We start from the raw sequence: 18,820 nt of genomic DNA, 5'->3' as shown, positions 1-18,820 counted from the left end.
ATGTCTCTAGTGACAATAGTATTTGTTGAATAAATGAATATACAAACACACAGAAATAGTTGAATGAATTGATTAATACATACATACATTAAAAAATCAATCAGAATGACAATACCTCTTTAAAACCACGAATTACTGACTGAGAACTTGAAAACTTAGTTATAGTATAATATTTCTAACCTTAAAAAAATCAGCAAATCCACTAGAGGGTTGGTTTTCTCCTACATATGAAATAATTTGTTTAGTAATGCAGAATAGAACATTTTAATATTATTTATTAAGTTAATATTCTACTCAAGAGTTTCAACACAAATAAAACAGGAAAAATAGAGTAAGTAATAAAATTACACTAGTATTTACTCACAGTTCAGTAGATTATAATTCAGTCTTAGAGGACTTAAACTTATGCTAATTTACACATGCTAATGTAAAAAGTCTATACATTGTCACTCTTACCAATTGGGTTTTAGTAAATAGGGATTCAAGTATTCTTTATTAGTGCATTAATATTTTTGAACTTGGTGTAATTTTCATCATCTGTATTGATTTTGTCAACAAAAATTTCCTTCTTTTTAATGTCTGTTTGGAAGGGTGGTAGGTAAAAATTTTAAATTTGCTTACAACTTGAGAATATAGCGGTTATTGAATGTAAATTCTGATTCAGAAGCTACGGTATAATTACGGCTTTATGCTAAGCTTTCCATAGTCTCCTTGAGTGGCCATTAAGGGCTTGATAGATTTAATGCTCTCATTTTCTTCCCAGAGCACACATTTTATTAACAGAAAAATCTGTCTCCATATTTACATGAATCTGAGGGAAAATTTTTAGGGATTCATATGACTCTCAAATATTAATAATTATAAGAAATAAATTTTAGAAGTCTCCAATAGTTTAAAATGTCTTCCTCTTTACTGATTTTTTTTTAATTTGAATAGAAGGTATTAAAGTATGGACTATTTCTAGATTCTCTACATATCTGTCCTTATTGCAGAATTTTTTATAACCCGTATAAATCCTTGTCATCATAATTAATTTAACTCAGCAGACATATGGGAAGGGTTGCCATAATTTTATTCACATATTTGAAAGTCACTACTCATTCACTCCTCAATCTATTCAAGATAAGAAATCACAACTTCCTGCTTAATACATTAAAATGGAAAACTTTCCATCATTTAATAATATGCACTCTTCTCCAAACTTTTCAGAATTTCCTATCCCATTTAAGAGAAAGAACACAAAATGGTAATTACATACAGTTGATAGGTAAAACAAATAAATATAAAATTGCAAACCAGAAAAAGAACATTAAAGTCCCAACAATTAGCTGACATTAAAGTCCCAACAATTAGCTGAATGAAATGCTAAAAGAAAGTTTACCCTATCCAAGATAACAGCAGCTCTTGCACATTCCATTTCAAAATTCATAACATTTGTCATAGGTTGTCTTTAAGCTGAATAAATATTTTACACTCTACTTTAACTCATAAACACTGTAATTTTTTCAGCAACCAGTTCAGTCACTTTAATATCCTTCTTGTAATAGGCTTGTATATCAAATTTAAGCAATATGTGACTGTAACTTATTCGTTTTTTTGGTAAAAATAGATTCTTTACCTGGGACTGAAGAAGCACTAATGGAGGAGGGTGGAGAATTTGAAATAGCATCTAAATTAACAGGACCTGTAAGTATATTCACTTATTGTTTTAATCTCTAAAACTAATTTATCTCATTGATAGAAAAATCTAATAGAAGTAGAAAGGAATAGGAAACAATAACTTTAAAGAATATTTCAAGTGTACACCCACTGTGTCCCTCATAGCTATGCAGAGTGCTCATATCAGTAGGGGGCCAGCTTGATTATAAGTATACAGCAAGGCTGCAATTAAGAAGATTCAAATGAGGTGGGAGAAAATAAATTCTGGTATTAAAACCTTTTTGTGCACATGAGTATTCTATAAGATATGAGTTGCCATCTTAAACTTCAATAAGTTTATACCTATCTTAATAGAAAAATAAATATTTTGCATATCCTGAAAGTTCACATATAATATAAGCATGCTATTATTGGTTATGAAGTCCTTGTGATATTTTTGTTAAACTATCTCTTCAATAGAGTATATTGGGAGGAAACCAATAGGTTTTAAGATTTTCAATGCAATATAATGTTGAGAGAATAAATACAGGAAAACTGAAATCTACATGTAAATTCTAAACGTAAAGTTTATAAAAGATTCTGAGTTATTTTCAAAATGACTATGCAGTCTTGAGCTATCCTAAACTTAATATTTAGACTGGGTTTACATGCTACAGTATTCTCTGTATTTGTTTGCTGGGGCTTCCATAAGAAAGCACCACAGACTGGGTGGCTTAAATAGCAGAATTTTATTGTCTCACAATTCTGAAGGCAGATAGATCCGAGTGCTAGCAGATTTGGTTTCTCCTGAGGCCTCTCGGCTTGCAGATGGTCATCTTCTCCCTGTGTCTTCACATCGTCATCCCTCTGTCCATGTCTATGTCCTGATCTCCTCTTCTTTTAATAACACTAGTCATATTGGATTAAGACCTATCCCAATGATCTCAATTAACTTAATTGCCTCTTTAAAACCTTGTCTCCAACTACAGTCAGATTCTGAAGAACTGGAGGTTAGGATGTCAGCATATAAATTTGGGGGGACATAATTTAGACCATAACACTCTCTGATGAGGTTACAGTATTTGGAACATTACTTGGATCACAAGATTTGATTGAGGGCACCACATTTTCCAATGGATTTCATAATAAAACTAATTTTTTAATTACTGATGAAATTAATATATCTTTGAAGTTTCCCAGAATCTTATTTAAAACTTCAAATTTGTTTTCTTTGTTATTCTATATAGTAGTTGTCATCTTCTAATATACTATGTATTATACTTGTTTTGCTTATGGTTCATCTTCTTCACAAAATATAAGGTCTATGTGGGCAAAAATTATTTTGCATTTTTTTCACTTTTGTATCCCTAGCAAAGTGCCTACACATAGTAGATACACAATACATATATATTGAATAAATGAAATTTTTATCAATAATTTCTCGTCATGAGATACAATATATGTAGAGCCTTAGAAATCGAAGGAACCATGGTGGCCATCAGGTTCAGCCTTTCCTCTCCCTTATCTCAGTATTCTTACTTTCATTGAAGGTCAGGATATCCATTTTATAAAAAAGGAAACAAAGTCAGAGAAGCTTCGTAATAGAACTAAGCTCCCAAAGCTAAAAGAGTGAAAAGGTCAGGAGTTGAGCACTAGTCAGTTTCCCTTCTACTGCATATCCCTGGTATTCAGGTGCTTTCCTGTTTCTTTCAGGAGTTTATTCCTGTTTGTTAGACATTTTCATATATTCCTCACAACCACTTGTAACCATTGGTTTCAGTTCTATTCCTTGGGCAGTAGCCTGAGTCCAGTCCTTCCTTTTAACTATCTCCACTTATTGGAAACAGTTAGGATGTCCTATTTGAGACTTGTTCAGCCCAAACACAATCTGTTCCTTCAGCCAGTTCTTATATTGTGTTGTTTGCAAAGATTTCAGCACTTTTGATTCTTTCCCTGGACATACTCTTGTTTGCCAAGTCCCTTGTAACGTGGGGGTTATGCCACAACCAAACCCAGGGTTCCAATAATGTTCCCACATCAGAGAGTATAATGGGATACATACTTGATGCAAATATTATCTTTGGAGTATGACCTGGGATTGTAATAACGTTTTTTAAAGGAACTTTCTGACATTTATAAACTTCAGTTTGTCTCCATAATCTCATGATGATAATAATGAATAATCTGTCATTCATCACTTTTGGCAAAGATTTGTTTTATCATCTGTGAATTCTACCAAAGCCCATATACCTATCTGCCTCATATCTAAAAGGATACAGTTAGATTCTCTTTCGAATCACTTTCTAAAATTCAGGTATGTCTGTTTATAGTATTTGACTTACTTAATAATACCTAACAATCCGAAAGGGGGAAAAAGAAAAGTTAGCTTTTTTTGTCAAAATTCTCTTGAGTTATTACAAACTGGCTCTTAAAAGATTTTCTGCTTTCTTTTTATAGTGTTCACACAGTGCTCTCCTATGAAGACATCTGTTCTAAGTCAGTGTTACTTGTTTTCATTTATCAATGATTAGACTTTGAATTCTTGAAAATTTCTATAATTCTATTTAGTCAAATTAACACTAATTCTTTTTGGAAATATGTGGAATGTAAACAATACCTGTATAAATTAATATCAGGATCCTGAACATAATTTTTAAGTGGTAGCTGCTTTTATTGTAAAGAAAACATGGATTTTTAAAAATTTATGTCATATTGATGATATTTTAGATGCAAATTCCCCCAAACATACTTCTATAATATTTCTGAGGACTCTATTTTGGTAAATCACGAAGAAAATTGTGGCTTTGTGCCAAAACCGGTTTGGCTCAGTGGATGGAGCGTCGGCCTGCGGACTGAAAGGTCCCAGGTTCGATTCCGGTCAAGGGCATGTACCTGGGTTGCGGGCACATCCCCAGTAGGAGATGTGCAGGAGGCAGCTGATCGATGTTTCTCTCTCATCGATGTTTCTAACTCTCTATCTCTCTCCCTTCCTCTCTGTAAAAAAAAAATCAATAAAATATATTTAAAAAAAAAAAAAAAAAAAAAAAAAAAAAAAAAGAAAATTGTGGCTTTGTATAGATATGAATGGAGAATTGAAACAAAAGAGAACTTTTTTCTTTATTATCGTAAGAAATGCGATATATTGCCCTGACCGGTTTGGCTCTGTGGATAGAGTGTCGGCTTGCGGACTGAAGGGTCCCAGGTTCGATTCTGGTCAAGGGCATGTACCTTGGTTGCGGGCACATCACCGGTAGGGGGTATGCAGGAGGCAGCTGATTGATGTTTCTCTCTCATCGATGTTTCTAACTCTCTATCCCTTCTCCCTTCCTCTCTGTAAAAAGTCAATAAAATATATTTTTTTAAAAAGAAATGTGATATATTTTATAGCAAATTTTGAGTCATATACTGCAAAACGTAAAAATGCCACAAATGTTAAAAACCATTTAGAGTAATTTCAACACGTGCTTTCTCTATTTGCTAACTTTCCATGTTGGGTATTGGATATTAATAAGTGGGTAGCAGGATTTTGGAAAATTTTCCCCAGTGGCTTCACCTGTGTTTAAAATACTTCATGAATATTTTGTGAATATTTGAGGGAAGTAAAGGCAACATTTAGTTTAGATTTTTATCGTCTCCCTAATAAGCAAGTCATCCTTTTGGAATTTCCCTCTTCCCTTCCTCCTTCTGTGTTCTGGAATGCCTCTTAACATATTCACAGCTGTGATGATTAAAGGTGAATTTGCTAGCTAAATCTATTTGTTAAAAATGAACCAACAAAAGGAAAATCTTAGGAAGAAAATACCAAGTAGCAGATATTGATTATAACCTTTTAATTCATAAATGTGGTACATATTTTTCTGGATCAGTGAGCCAAAAAGACTTACAGCAATAATATTTTAATTTCACAGTTCTTATGGCATTCTTAAAAATTCTATATTGTTTTTTGCTAAACAAGCATATGAGCATAATGAGAAAATAAAAAGATAACTAAGATATTTGACATTAAATATCTTACTGACTTTTTTCTTTGTAAATCTGCTATTTGTTTTATTTATTCACCAGCACTGACCAGACTGTCATAAGCTGACTCTCTTTTTTTAATTTTTTATTGAACTAATTGGGATGACATTGGTTAATAAAATTACATACAATTCTATAATACACCAGCTGTATATTGTATTGTGTGTTCACTACCCCAAATCAAGTCTCCTTTCATCACCCCTTATCCCTCCTTTACCCTCTTCTTTCTTCCCCTACACCCCTTTCCCTCTGCTAATCACCCTACTGTTGTCTGTGCTTATGAGTTTTTTGCTTAATCCCTTCACCTTTTTCAACCCAGCCCCCAATGGTCCTTCCTCTGACAGCTGTCAGTCTGTTATCTGTATCTGTGAGTTTGCTTCTATTTTGTTTGTTAGTTTATTTTGTTCATTAGATTTCAACTATGAGTGAAATCATATTGTACTTGTCTTTCCCTGACTGGCTTATTTCAGTTAGCATTATGCTCTCCAGATGCTTCCATGCTGTCACAAAAGGTAAGATTCCCTTCTTTTTTATGGCTGAGTAGTACTCCATTGTGTAAATGTGCCAAAGCTTTTGTGTGCACTCATCTACTGATGGGCACTTGGGCTGATGAGCTGACTCCCTTAAGACTTTATGTAACTGGTCATCAGTTAAAGTAGAAGAAAAATTAAAAGGACTCCTATAAGGAAAGGTTTTATAAAAAGCCTGGAGTTTTTAAGAGTTTTATTTTCAGGTCATTTTTCTTCTGAAGAGCTTTATATATTTGAGGAGGTATATACAACTAACTAGAATGAAAATAGTAATAATGAAAATGATAGCACATATTTGTATGGTACTTTTTAATTGTTAAGCATTTTTACATACTTAATATCAATCATCTCTGAAATTTGCAGTTCCTATGATTTATCTCTTAGGCTTGACAACCTTTCTGTGAAATAAATAGTACTCTAAGTTTGCGGTGAGCATATTGAGCTGCCAGATGATCTGGTAACTTGTCCCAGGTCACATAAATGGGGGAAAACTAAAGCTCATATTTCTCAGTGCCCCAGCCCTCTTTAATAGAACTTGTCAGGGTCCATACAATTATTAAGGCAATGAGGCCACTGCTAAATTGGACATGTAATATAGAAAGGATTAAAAGGAGGACTTTATCAGTAGCTGATATCAAAGATAGAATTATGAGATAGTAAAAAAAGTAGACATTTGAGGGACTGGATCAAAAGACAGGTATATTTTTATGAAAGGAAGGTATCAGTAAGTTTGGTGCAAGAGAGACTAGCCTTGCTTGGGTCTTTCACAATTAGAGGAATCCGAGAAACCAGGCTGGCATGACAAGGAGGGGATCTTAAAATTGGGAGGGTACTCAGAAGGAAAGTGAAAAAGGAAATAATACATGTCTTGGAAAAATTGCCTGTGGCAAACGCAGATGTTAGACGTAGGTGATTCCAGAATCATCATTTAATAAGGTGTCTACTTAGCTGGATTAGAGGTCAACTTCAATTACTTGTAAGATTGATTAATATGTGCTTATGAATTAGTACATAAACAAAACATTTTGTTTGTTGATGTTCTAGGAACAAGTGGATGACTTTCTGTTTGTCTTCACTTTTTGCTAATTCTTTCTACTTCCACTCACAAATAGTGAGGGATTCAGACCTCGTTGTCTAAAGTTGGAATTTCCCACACATACCACCTTTTCCCCATAGCCCATAAATATGAACTTTAAAAAGTACAAATTTGGGTTATAATACTCCTTGAATAACAACTATAATTGGAAGCCATGAAGATAAAGAAACATTGATGTGCTTATTTCCACATACAGCTAGCACACAAATTCAGAAAAGAAATTTGACAGGAAGGATATTGTTCCTAAATGAATTTCTTGTGACTGGAAAGAATTAGGTGAATTGATTTTTTTAAAATTTTTATTTATCCAATGAAGTGCATAGATCAGCAAAGTTTCACCTGTATTTCTTTTCCCTTTTACATTGTTAGTTTACAGTACAGTGAAATCCTTGTGAAAAAAATCTCTGGAAACATTAATGTTTTGCCCGCTGATGTGGCTCAGTTGGTTACCTCATCCCTTGCACCAAGAGGTCGCTGGTTAGATTCCTGGTCAGAGCACATCCCAGGGTTGTTGGCTGAATCCCTGGTGGGGTGTGTAGAAGGCAGCTGATCAATATTTCTTTCTCATTGATGTTTCTATCTCTCCCTCTCCCATCCTCTCTTTTAAAAAAATCAATAAAAACATACACAAAAAACACACATCATAAAAAAAAAATCCCTGGCGCTCTTGGGAATTATATTAAAAGATGAATTTCTTTTCATGATCTCTGATTGCTGAGACTTAATGAAAATGTCACAATCTGCTGAAATCATATGACTGTTTATAATATGCAGGTTGCACAGTGCCTTTTACTTCTCTATACTGGAAATCTGTATACTAATTTCAAGCCAAATAGCGTGTGTCCCCTTGGAGATTTATTCCTTTTATTCCACTTTTTCTTTCCCAGATCTTTACCTCTTCTAAGTCATACTGAAAAAGACCCATACATTTAAAAGACATAAAATAGAAAATTATCACTTAGATTTGACAAAAAGCATAGAAATAATTGTACCCATAGGTTTCCCATGTAAAACTGGGTATGAACTTTAGGGAACGTTTCGACTATTTCTTTAACTATGACTTTTGATAACCCTACTTTCTACTTTCTACTTTGTTTCTTATTAATATTGTTTCTCCCTACACATAACCCTCCCCTTATGAAAATTTTGACTATTTCATCATCCTTACTTTTTAAATGTTTCCAATAAAACATCTTTGATATTTTTCATAACCACATATAATTTTATGGTAAGTAAATTGTTGCACATATTTTAGAGTATTTATAATTCTTTGTAAATTGACTTAAATAGCTGGTCAATGGAAGCAATGTTGAATAAATAGGTCAATGAACAGTTGCAATTTTCTTGTATTATATATCCAGTGTGGAAAACTAGACACACAGGTAGCATTTATGGAATTAAGATAGAACATTTTAATTAGCACTCTTCCAAAGTGAAAAACAAACTAAGTTAATGTTCATTATCATCTCATCAAATACAAGTAATAAATTATGGTGAATTTTGTCTCTCAAAAGATAGTGTTGACAAATTTTGGCAGCTAATTGCAGCAATGAATTTTCTTCTAGAAAACAGAAATTAATACACATTTTGCTCAACCCTAAAGAATTTTACTATTTCTTTTTCCTTCTAGTATGTGGAATTTTGCTAGGTTTTTATAATTCAGATTTCAGATGTCAATAAAACTGCTTAAAACCAAGTGTTATAGTAGGCAAATTATCTAACCAAATTTTGGGATCTAGTGGGATTTTTCCTTTTGACATTTTTGGTCTGTTGATTTCCAACACATTGATGATGGAAATATTTGCCCAAACTGGTATAAATATTAAAAAAAAATTGTGAATTTTTAAAATGTAACTTCTAAATGTAACATTTACATAGAAAACGTTACTTGAGATTATTAAGTAGGATATAAATGTTAGATCATTGATTGCAGTTGTTCTAATTAAACATCTCTTTACATAATTTCACTATTTCTCCATTGCTAAAATGATGGCTATTTCTTGGAATCAGTTAAATTCTGCATTTTTATTTTTAAGACAATTGGAAGAAAAATATGCATTGATATAGAACAAGGACAGTGAGTTTCTAAGCAAATAATACCCAAGAAGATGGGGGATAGCACACTATTAATGTCTTGAACTCATTATGGAAAACAGTATGAAGTTTCCTCAAAAAATTAAATATGGAACTGACATCTGACCCAGTGTTCTCACTTCTAGGAATATATCCTAAGAAACCCAAAACACCAATCAGAAGGAATATATGCACACCTATGTTCATAACAGCACAATTTACAATAGCTAAGATTTAGAAACAGCCCAAGTGCCCATTAGTAGATGAGTGGATTAAAAAGCTGTGGTATATTTGCACCATGGAATACTATGCAGTTGTGAAAAAGAAGGATCTCTTACCCTTTGAAACAGCATGGAGGAACCTGGAGAGTATTATGCTAAGTGAAATAAGCCAGTAAGAGAAAGACAAGTATCACATGATCTCAATCATATGTGAAATCTAATGAACAAAATAAACTGATGAAAAAAATAGATTCGGAGACATAGAAGCATGGAACAGACTGCCGAATCGCAGAGGGAAAGCGGAAGTGGGTGAGTGGGTGGGAAGTGATCAACCAAAGACCTTATATGCATATATGCATAACCCATGGACACAGACAATAGGATTGTGAAGGCCTGGGGTGGGGGGCAGGTGAGGGCTAGAAGTGGCCAATGGAGGAAAAGGGAACATATGCAATACTTTCAACAATAAAGATTAAAAAAAAAACAACAAGCACTTTTAATTGTATTAAGCAAAAGAATATGAAACATTTTCAAGATTGATAAGATTGATATAGGAAGTCATAGCTATAATTTCTTATTCATTAAATTAATTGTAAATATGTCTGAAAAATTCAGTCCTTATAGATTTAAGTAAATATTTGACTGCATATTTGAATTACTCCTCCACTTGAAAGAGGGAAAATAAATAAAAGCGCATAAATGCAATGTCATGAATAAATGAAAATTGTCAGAAATTCATGAGGAAATGTCTTATACTCAGAGACTGGTCCTAGCCAATCTTATCACTTTCGATCTTAATGGGTGTTACATTTCCACTATAATACTTCTAATTCAACTGTGTAACACACCAAATTTTTGCCTTTTTTTAATCGTCTGTCCTGGGAGGCTAATTCTAAGAATAAAGTTAGTTCTTACCCTTCACTTCAACAACACCCATAACATTTAGGAAAACCTCCTTATTCCCTGTTGATTTGTTTCCTGCTAGAAATGTTTTCTATTTCTGAGACTTCTGACTTTTTCATACAGCTGTTGACATAAAAGGAAAGCATAGAAACTTAGTAAGTCATCTTTGTATATTGGAAATTCAAGTGTAACATATTCATTTTATCTGTGGTTTTTCGGTCTTTGCTCAGCCATGATGTGCAAATGTCAAATAAATAGTTGACTTTTGATGTGTTTTCACACGGTCAGTAAAAGAGACTAACAAGGCAAACTTTGTCTTTGCACATCTCTGTGGCTGGGTTTCAAAATCAATAACTAACTTTTATGTGTGCATTTCAGTTTATAAAATGCTTTTATATTATTCCAACAATCCTGTAAGTATTGTTGTTGTTCTCATTTTAAAAATGTGAAAAGAAGCTCAGAGAAAATAAGTTGCCCCAAATTACACAGAACTGGGACTTAATTTGGTTCATTCTGAATGTCCTTTAAACTTTTAGCAAATACATGGCAGTGTATCTGGCAAAATCATCAACCCAATTATTGTACTCATGTTGGATGTGAATCCACAGACTTCCATGGTATGGATTCTGTGATTATCAACAGCAGGATATTGTACCAATAATATAATAAAATATAAAATAAAATTACTATCATGAGTCATAGTCATCCCAAGATATGTAGCACCAAGAGGAAGAGGTGCTCAATTAATGCTCGTTGGATTGAACTGAAGGAGGAAAAATCACTCCAAATATTTTTTTTTCATTCATTAGCCACATTTTCCAAAGGGCTGTTGTTCTAACTAGAATACAGTGGGGCCTTGACTTACAAGTGTCCCGACTAACGAGTTTTTTGAGATACCAGCTGTCTCTCGGCAGATTTTTTGCATTGAGTTGACAGAGTAATTTGAGTTAACAGCTCCTTAATGAGCTCGGTCTCGGAACGAATTAAACTCGTAAGTCAAGGCCCCACTGTATAATGGCTGTTGTCCTAAACATAACATTACAAAGCTTTTAACTGTACTTAATGCTGCAGTTGTCTGTCTTGGGTACCTCCCAGTTCTCTGGAGCCTCTGGCTTAGGCTGAGGGTTATAGGATGGCGTGGGTCTGAATGATTTTCATTTTGTGACCTATAATCTCTTCAAAAATTTCTCCTTTCATCTAATTAAATAACAGGATGATCTTTGTGGCTATGATGGCAGTATAGCTATAAGTATGGAATTGTGTTCAGGCTGACCTTGGAATTCAGCAGGTCCCAGTACCTCTAAACAGTGATTCTCAACCTTCCTAATGCCGCGACCCTTTAATACAGTTCCTCATGTTGTGGTGACCCCCAATTTCATTGTTACAAATTGAACATAATTAAAGCATAGTGATTAATCACAAAAACAATATGTAATTATATATGTGTTTTCCGATGGTCTTAGGCATCTAGCTCTCAAGTTCTCTATAACCCAATCCCATCTATGTCTAAAGGTAAAAATGAAGTATTAATACAAATATTACCACCAAACACTTAAAGTAGGCTTAAGAGCATAACAACAAACTCTTGAAGGAAGTGAAACTTGAGGGAAATCTTAAATGTTGGGAAGGTTTTCTGTGTACTGTGAGAGAGGTAGATCACACTAGGTGAGAAAGAGACATGAGGAAGTTTTGAAGCTGAGAATAGCTGGTTTTATTGCAAGGGCCATAGAAACCCCTAGGGTCATAGCAGATGATTTGTTATGAGTTGTAGAAATATGATAGATTGTGGATCCTGAATGCTGGGTTGAGGGCACTAGAGATCGCTTGACACCTCTAAATTTGTGCTATTAATTTTGGAATGTTTCAAGGAATAACCTTGTGGCTACTTCATGTAGTTAAAACTGAATGGAGAACAATTATAGAGATGACAAGGACACCAGTCAGGAGTTTTTACAATCCTTAAGTATAATGATGAATTTCTGAACTCAGACTAGCAATGGATAACAAGGAGGAACAGCATGGCTTTTTATGTAACATTTTCCCTTGTGTGACTATTTTCACTCGCCTGAGGAATAATTGATGTATCATAAAATTCACCCATTTCAAGTATATAATTTAATGACTTTTTTTAAATATCATGATTGTTCAACCATCATCATAATCCAGTTTTAGGACATTGTCATCACCCCAGTAAGATTCCTCATGCCCCATTTACAGATAATCTCCATTTCCACTCCCTGTCCTAGGCAACCACTGTTTTACTTTCTGTCTCTCTAGATTTGCCTATTCTGGACATTTCATATAAATGGAATCATACAGCATGTGGTCTTTTGTGTCTGGCCTCTTTCACTTAACATGATGTTTTTGAGGTTCATCCATGTTGTAATATGATTACTAGCTCATTCTCTTTTATTGATGAATTGTAATATTCTGGTGCTGGATACACCACATTTTGTTTAATAGTTCATGGGTTGATGGATATTTGGGTTGTTTCCAACATTGGACTATTATGAACAATGCTGCTATGAAGATTCACATTCAAATCTTTCTGCGGATATATGTTTTCATTTCTTGTGGGACATTCCTAGTAGTAAAATTGTTGGGTTTTATGGTAAGTTTATATTTATCTTTTAAAATTTCTCCTTTGCAATTTTAAGGGTACAAAATTAAAGATGTGAAACAGAGAATTACCATATGGCCCAGCAATTCCACTCATAGGTATATAACCAAAATAATTGAAAACAGGTGCTAAGGGAATAGCCAAAATGTGGAACCAACCCAATGTCCATCAACTAATGAATGGAAAAACAAAATATTCTGCATCTAGACAATGGAATATTGTTAAGCTATTTAAAAAGTGAGGTTCTGATGCATGCTACAATATGGAAGAACATTGAAAATATTATGCTAAGTGAAAGAAGCCAGACGCAAAAGGTCACAAATTAAATGATTCCATTTATATTAAATTTCCAGAACAAGTACATTCATAAAGACAGAAAGCAGATTAGGGGTTGCCAGGGGCTGAGAGAGGGGGAAATGGGGAGTCATTGCTTAATGGGTTTGGGGTTTTCTTTTAGGAATATTAAAATTTTCTGTAATGACATAGTGAGGATGGTTGTACAATATTGTGAAAGTACTTAATGTCACTGACTTGTACACTTCAAAATGGTTAAAGTAGTAAACATTATATGTATTTTATCACAATAAAAAATTAAAGCTCTGATGGCCCAAACTGAAAATTCTAAAATCCACAAGAATAGAGCAGATGGATTTGCTCTGGGAGATTCAGAATGGTTAGGGGAATGATCTCTTCATAGAGTCAATTAACCATCTTTATTATCATCATAGCTCACTAATTCAGTGTCTACTTTGTTCATACATTGGCCTAAGGGCATTGCAGACACTATCTCTAATTTGCATTGTAGTCCAGCTTGGTAGGTATTATCTCTAATTTTCAAGATTAGGAAATAGAAGTTCTAAGAAGTTACTATGTCCATAGTCAAATAATTAGTAAGTGCTGGAACTGGGAGTCAAGAGACATTCTCTTTTACTGTAGGCCTATGGATTTTATACTATATTTTGTTCCTCCAATTTGTTTGTGCATGTACTAGATAGAAGGCACCACACAAAAAAGAATAGTAAAACAAAGCATTATTATTGGAGAAGGCAGAAGAACCTGGAAAGGGACTCTACGATTGCAAACCTCAGCGTTTTTAGGAAATTCACATTGTAGTTCATGTTAGTGGGTCCCTGGGTAAACTGGAACAATGATCATAATTTATCCCATATTGTAAAATGACAGTTCTGAGTTCAGTATTTGCTTATTATAAGCTGATTCCAAATATTTTGGCTCGCTTCCAGGAAGAACACAGGGCTTGTAATTTCAATTACATGGCATTTCAAGTAGAACCGGGTCCTAATAGTAGATGGAGGGATTAGAGTTGACTGCCAGGACAGCGACAAGGTTCAGAAAAGGATTATTATTTTTAGATCACTTTATGCACCAAGTGGACCAGCTTACCCCCATGCTTGAAAATATTGCAAAGCATAAATGACTTAATTCTTGCTTGCTAAGCCTAAATAGAAAAATTTAGGTTATGTGAAGTGGTTGTAGTCAGGGTTTCAATAAGAAGTTAAGATGCTGGTGCTCCACATTGTATTGAGTGGTTGGGGGCTTGAATTACAATCAGCCTCCTAAACTGTGGGTTAGGATTCATTTGACATAAAGATTTATTAAGAGTTGTTAGGAAGATATGCCATTACTTTGAAAAATACTTTACTACCCTAAAAGAAACAAGCAAAAAACATTTCCAAGCTTGAATAGATGGAATCTATGGGTTAGAAAGGAAACATGAATTATTTTATTATGATACTAGAGGCCCGGTGCATGGAATTCATGCACTGGGGGTGTGGGAGAGGGAGTCCCTCAGCCCAGCCTGTGCCCTCTTGCAGTCTGGAAGCCCACAGGGGATATCCGACTGATAGAAACCGGCAGTTGGACATTCTTTGTGCTGTTGCGGAGGTGGGAGAGGCTCCCGCCACTGCCATTTCGCTTGCCAGACATGAGCCCAGCTTCTGGCTGAGTGGTGCTCCCTCTGTGGAAGCACACTGATCACCAGGGAGCAGCTCCAGCATTAAGCATCTGCTCCCTGGTGGTCAGTGTGCATCATAGGGATCGGTTGTTCCACTGTTTGGTCGATTTGTGTATTAGCCTTTTATTATATAGAATTGCTTCCTGAAATTATTAGTAAAACTTCCATTGGATTGAAATTTTAAAAGCATAAATGTTTCATATCAGCGATTTCTTTTTTTTAAATATATTTTATTGATTTTTTAACAGAGAGGAAGGGAGAGAGATAGAGAGTTAGAAACATCGATCAGCTGCCTCCTGCACACCCCCCACTGGGGATTTGCCCGCAACCAAGGCACATGCCCCTGACCAGAGTCGAACCTGGGACCCTTCAGTCCGCAGGCCGACGCTCTATCCTCTGAGTCAAACCGGTCAGGGCATCAGCAATTTCTTAAAAAATTAATTATATTACAAAATATTTCTTAAAATCTCTTGTATAAATTCGGATGTGTATCTACAATGTCATGAACTTCCTTCAGATTACAAAATGAAAGGGTTACAGTTCTTCCTGTTTCTCTTTAATTGCAGGCCCAACTTCATAGCCTCAAAGGATATGGAGAAGCCTAACAGCAGCTCCCTTCTCACACATCTAGGTTTTGGTCTTTTACTAGTAATCGTTCCTCAACTTCTCCAGGTGAAAGGAAACTAAGGCCTCAGGATAAAGCACATATCTCTGCTGAACTTATAAGAGAGTTCTTCCTTACTTTTTATTTTTAGATTTTTAAAATTGATTTTTATAGAGAGCGGAAGAAAGAAGGGAGAGAGAGAGAGAGAGAGAGAGAGAGAGAGAGAGAGAGAGAGAGAGAGAGAGAAAGAGAGAAAGAGCGAGTGTGAGCGCAATATTAGAGGGAAACATCAATTGGCTGCTTCCTGCATGCCCCCTACGAGGGTCGAGCCCACAACCCAGGCATATTTTCTAACCAGGAATATAGAACTGACAACCTTTTGGTGCTCCACCAATTGAGCCACACTAGCCAGCATGAGCTCTTCCTTATTTAAAGTGATCAGAATTTGGTCCTTTTAACTTCCACAAATTGTTTGTGTTGATGTCTCATGAAATTCAATTTCCCTTCCTTTGAATTCTATGAATGAACAGCTCCTTGAAACCGTTATAACTATTTCTCTGAGAATTACAGCTGTAAGTTTATTCCTTATCACTAGGACATTCTCTTCTTTGGACCAGATTGTTAGTAGTATCATTTTGGGTGGTGTGCTGAAGCTGGCTCACAGTAGCTCCCTGGGGCTGGGAGTGCCATCTTTCCCCAACTCTGTGTTCAGTGACATCACATTGGCATCCTGAGATCAGCTCTGTGAAAATATTTACACCGCAGAAATCAGGAAATGTTGCCTAATCAGAGACTTAACTTTTCCCTTTAGAGGGCTGGTTGTTAAACTTTTACCAGCACATCACTGATATCAAGAATCCAGGTGAGAAATATAGAGAAAAATGCTGTAAAAACTGACAGGTCACTTGTGGGGGGTATCATGAGCCACGCTTATTTTGAATACACAACTGGAACTCCAGAGCCCACCTCCTAGGAACTTGTGTCCTCATAGAGACTTGCACAGAGTTGTGTATATAATGTGTGATTGGGATTTTTGTAATTTAATTAAGGTGGGACATTTTTCTTCCATTCTTACATAAACCATCAGTGAGATGCCATACTTTATGGATCAGAGACACACTGGTTAGGTTGGAAGAGATTTCCTAATTTTAACATATGGGCATGTTTAGACCAGCATTTCTCGTTAGGTAGCTCTTAAAGTGTGGTTTGTTTGTTTGTTTGTTTTGAATATCAGGAAACTCCCCATAAATTTGTAGGTAGTTCTTTTTGAGAATAGTATGAATCCAATTTCCTACTAATGCACTAGTGACTGTTGAGTTTTTAAAATGATAGGCAGTGCCCGTTGGCATTGCTCAGTGGTTGAGCATCAGCCTATGAACCAGGAAGTCATGGTTCAATTCCCAGTCAGGGCACATGCCCAGGTTGTGGGCTCGATCCCCAGTGTGGGGAGTGCAGAAGGCAGCCAATCAATGATTCTCTCTCATCATTGATGTTTCTATCTCTCTCTCCCTCTCCTTTCCTCTCTGAAATCAATATAATGAATAAAAATATATTTAAAAATAAATAAAATGATAGGCAGTAGTTTGTGAAGCTCTGTAATGCTGCACATTATTTTGTTCTTGAAGGAATGCTTAAAAGAAAATGACAAATAATATATTTTATGGTCATAGCCCTGGAATATTGAAAACACGTGCTCTTAGAGCAAATGATCACTGTTTTGTAAAAATTGAGCACCCTTGGATCATGTAGACGTGCTTGTGAGCACTGAATATGAAATATAATACAGTATTATATTTATTATATTGATACTGCTTTGTTAATCAACTGAAATTTATTCATTAAGTTATTGATATGGCCCCTTTCGCCACCCTCATTGCATAAAACCTCATAGAAGAAAATTGGAAAGTGAAATCGTTTTAGCTCTAAAGACATTCTGGTTGTCTTAAGAAGATTATCCAAATGCACCAGGATAAAAACCATTAAGTAAACTGTGTGATAACATGTATACATAATGTCACTTAGAGTTAGGAAAGCTTTCCATAGGTTGGATGAGTTAGATAAGATTGCAAGGGGGAATTGAACTTGACCTTTATGCCAAATAAGTCATTTTTGATCCTTTGCTTTACAACTTGACATAGTATATCTTTCTATCTCTGCAAAGTAAACAGAAAGAAGATAGAAAACCAAGAGTCTTGAGTACATTTTAGATGACCCTCTTTAGAATTTTGAGGATGTATTTTACATAGGATTCAATAGGCCCTACAAATTATAACTTCAAAAACTTTATTTGTAGGGAATGTGCTTTTTCACATATAAAGAGAAATCGGATGTGTGAATAACATGCTCCACATCGTTGAAATTGACTGGTCACTTTGATCTGTCATGCATGGCCCCTGTGTGACATTTCTTGGTGTGTGTTCTGTTCCTGGCGAGAAACAGTCACTGCCAGTGGTGCCAAGCCCTTTCTGTGGCTGCTGGAGAGCAAGCCATGCTCAAGTCAGGAGCAGGAAGCTCTGAGAATGAGCCTCCACATTCTGTGCAGGTTCCCGTTTCTGTGGTTGATGGCTTGCACTTGGTTACCATGTTCTTTCAAGCAATTCCGTGTATTAACTTTTAAAAAATCACTTTCTTAAAAATGCCAGGAGTAATTTGGTTAAACAAAATGATACGAAAATATACAGCTACATGGATCATACTATGCTATGGGGAAAAAACAAACTCATAATTCATACTGTAAACTAATAACACATACTGTTGACCTTAGAGATGGAAAAGTATACCCTGAAAGTGTTACTTTTACATGTTTTTCTAGAATGACTTTAAATTGTTCTCAGTTCAAAGTGGGTAAAAGAAGCCAAAACCTGCTACCAGGAGGAAAGTTGACAAGTATGTTCTTTCATGATTATTTTGTATTAAGGCGTAAAATTTCTTTTCTATGTAAACAGGGCTTTTAAGAATCTGAAAAGGAATGTTAAACAACAGGTGAAGGTTGAAACTTTGAGGCCAAAGAAGACATTAAGTAAACTTAACCCACCCAAATTACCCTGGGGCTTGAATAAATCTAGTCTGGAAAAGAATACCTAAGGCTCTCCTGGTCACAGTGAATTAATGTCTGAGTTAACTGAAGCTGTGCTATTTGCATG

General features: G+C 35.1%; 1 protein-coding gene across 1 annotated transcript in view; it reads left to right on the top strand.

The window, feature by feature from the left end:
- CUNH8orf34 (chromosome unknown C8orf34 homolog) overlaps positions 1–18,820 on the top strand; it is a 198,594-nt gene that overhangs the window by 132,421 nt on the left and 47,353 nt on the right. Inside the window, exon 9 of the mRNA XM_014457445.1 lies at positions 1,610–1,686. Coding sequence (XP_014312931.1) covers positions 1,610–1,686 — 77 coding nt within the window. The remainder of the gene's footprint in view (positions 1–1,609; positions 1,687–18,820) is intronic.

This window comes from Myotis lucifugus, unplaced genomic scaffold (assembly GCF_000147115.1).
Source record: "Myotis lucifugus unplaced genomic scaffold, Myoluc2.0 scaffold_77, whole genome shotgun sequence".
In the NCBI taxonomy this organism is placed as follows: Eukaryota; Metazoa; Chordata; class Mammalia; order Chiroptera; family Vespertilionidae; genus Myotis; species Myotis lucifugus.
Note: the sequence above shows the minus strand (reverse complement) of the source record. Positions and strands in the feature narration are given on the sequence as shown.